General features: G+C 40.9%; 1 protein-coding gene across 1 annotated transcript in view; it reads right to left on the bottom strand.

The window, feature by feature from the left end:
- LOC107104585 (glutamate receptor-interacting protein 2-like) overlaps nucleotides 1-2,569 on the bottom strand; it is a 67,371-nt gene that overhangs the window by 48,311 nt on the left and 16,491 nt on the right. The window contains exon 5 of the mRNA XM_015404619.1: nucleotides 1,603-1,678. Within this exon, the coding sequence (XP_015260105.1) occupies nucleotides 1,603-1,678 (76 nt within the window). The remainder of the gene's footprint in view (nucleotides 1-1,602; nucleotides 1,679-2,569) is intronic.

The raw sequence follows: 2,569 nt of genomic DNA, 5'->3' as shown, positions 1-2,569 counted from the left end.
CTTTTTTCTTAAAGAAGATCAAATGTATGCGTCTGTGCTTTGAAAACAATCTCGATTTGTTTGATTTCAGTGAACAAAGGCAGCCAAGATAAGGCGGTGGACTATTTGATGCCCTCAGTTTTGCCAGATCTGACTGCTCAGCTGGTCAGATCTGCGCATGCCAATGACGTCACGCTAAAGGATTGTTCAGCTGTGCTGCTTCCATCAACACCCTTGCTTATACATGCTGGAGATCGGCCTGTTTTCCAGTGTTGTTCTGTTTCTCTAACCGTGACTGGCTCTGCTGTAGGGTTTCGTCCTGTTAAAAGGGAGTTTTTCCTCTCCACTGTTGCTACAAGCATAATTAGTGTGAGGGATTGTATTTGAGTCAATGACTCGATGCAATCAACTGGTTTTCCTTAGATAGAAAACTTTGAATCAATTTGACTGGATGATCTGGTTGAACTGTAAAGTGCCTTGAGATGACTTGTGTTGTGAATTGGCGCTATAATTGAATTGATTGGCTGAACAACATGATATAATACATTGTGGTTACCCAGAATGCGATAATAACATCAAGCAGCGTCAGTGTGCCGAGTCGGAAGCATCAGTAGCGTTAGCATGCCGAAGTTTTACCTGATCGAAAAACAAAAGAGAAACAAATCTGTTTATGGTGAGAAAAGTAACTTTTAGACCATGATATAAAGGAGGAGAGCTGGGTAGCGCTGTGGCTAGCTGTGCTCACTAACAGGTTAGCATTTTTTAGCTCGGTCGGTCTTGTGAGTCTTGTGTGTCGAGTCGTGTGAGAGTTTTTGGAACGGACCAACTTTAAACCTGAGCGTGCATCGTGTGGTGTAAAGGGGAAACAAGAGGTGATCAGAGTCTCACGACCACTTCCCATTCAGGAATTGCAAGGTCGGGAGAAAGTCAACATGTCTGAAATTCAGCCGGCCGTCGTAAGGTGATCGTGAGTTAATTACTCAGTGCGCATATGAGGACTCTTCTTCTTCTTCTTCTCAAAGGACAACACAGAAGCATGGTGGGGTGCGAGGGAAATTGAGTTTTTTCTGTAAAATTGACAGACCGTAGTAGCCAAATTTACTCAGCCATGTCTTTGTCCAAATAGGTCGTCTCCTTTTCTTTTTAGGGCTTTCAGCACAAAATTGCACAGGTTGCCAAGGCAGCGTGTTTTACTCTAGTTAGCTTCATATTCCTCTTCTAATTGTTTGGCTTCCTGATAGACGATTCTGAGTAGCGCTATCACACTGTGGTGCTGACTCCCGCGTGGTTTTAGACGTACAGTGTGAGCAGGCAGATCGCATCAGCGTGAGAACACACATTGTGAGAAGTGAACTTTTAAACACTGCAGTTTCGTGATAAAGTGTTAGCAACAATTGAAAATATCCCACAGTGTATGCCCGGGTTTAAATATTCCCTGATTCAATGTGATTCCAAGCAAGCCGGCAGCTTTGTGCTCAGAGGGAAAATTTTACTTTTGGTTTATTCAGCTGTTTCTTCAAAATCTGTGCTTTAAGCTCCTTGGTTTTGTAATTGAGATTTACTGAAATGTATTTAAGTATAAAAATTTGATGTGGTTTTTAATCCCTAAGTGTTGAGCTATACCTGTCTGCAGGACCGCCTGGTCTGACATAGGTGACCACCAAGGGACGTGACTTGTGCCAGTCTTCATGTGTACCACCTGTAAATGAAGCAGGACAAAAGTACTTAAACAAAATCAAAGACTCAAATTAGTAAAAACTATATGTGGACCAAATAGTTTGTATCCTATTTCATAAAATACACACACAATAACTCTGACAAAAATAATAAATAAGTATAATAATAAAAAAAGAGTCTATGAAAATAATTATTTATAAAGAATTAACTCATGAAAATAATGTAAAGGTAGTCACTCTGCTGTTTTGTGACATGGTGTATACCACACTCAACATGGAGCATGTGAAGTAAAGGATTTTTTTTTTTCTAAGCCCAAAAAAACAAAGATATTTATTCAAACTGTGCTAGATTCTAAGTGCTCCATCAGCTGCTCCAATACCACTTTTTCAAAGATTCTCCAGATGATTGGGACTATAAGTATAGTTTGGTTTTCGAAAATAATCTCAGCCCAAACACAGAAACCATGAAAATGTCTTTAAAATGTGTTACCAGAATGATGCAATAATTTTAAAGGAGATCTTAAATTTTGAATTATGATAAAGACTAGAGTTATTCCAGCCACTTGGATCATCTAATTCTTTATGTCACGGTTCATATTTTTTCGTATCAGCTGTGCTGCTTCCATCAACACCTTTGTTTATAGACGTTGGAGATCAGCCTGTTTTTCAGTGTAGTCTTGTTTCTCTGACTGTGACTGGCTGGATGTGCTCTCTTCATTCTCTGACATGGGAGCTGGCTCAGAGCTCGTCTGCCTGGCTGTGTTTCCTGGACGGGGCCGCCTTTTTGTGTCTCTGCTTCTGTCTTCTTGGACCCCAGTCGGCTTCAGCAGATGGCCGCTCACACTGAGCCTGGTTCTGCTGGAGGTTTCTTCCTGTTAAAAGGGAGTTTTTCCTCTCCACTGTCACTACAAGCA

The sequence above is a fragment of the Cyprinodon variegatus genome, unplaced genomic scaffold, assembly GCF_000732505.1.
Source record: "Cyprinodon variegatus isolate N-32 unplaced genomic scaffold, C_variegatus-1.0 Scaffold1805, whole genome shotgun sequence".
Classification (NCBI taxonomy): domain Eukaryota; kingdom Metazoa; phylum Chordata; class Actinopteri; order Cyprinodontiformes; family Cyprinodontidae; genus Cyprinodon; species Cyprinodon variegatus.
This window is presented reverse-complemented; position numbering and strand designations above follow the sequence as displayed.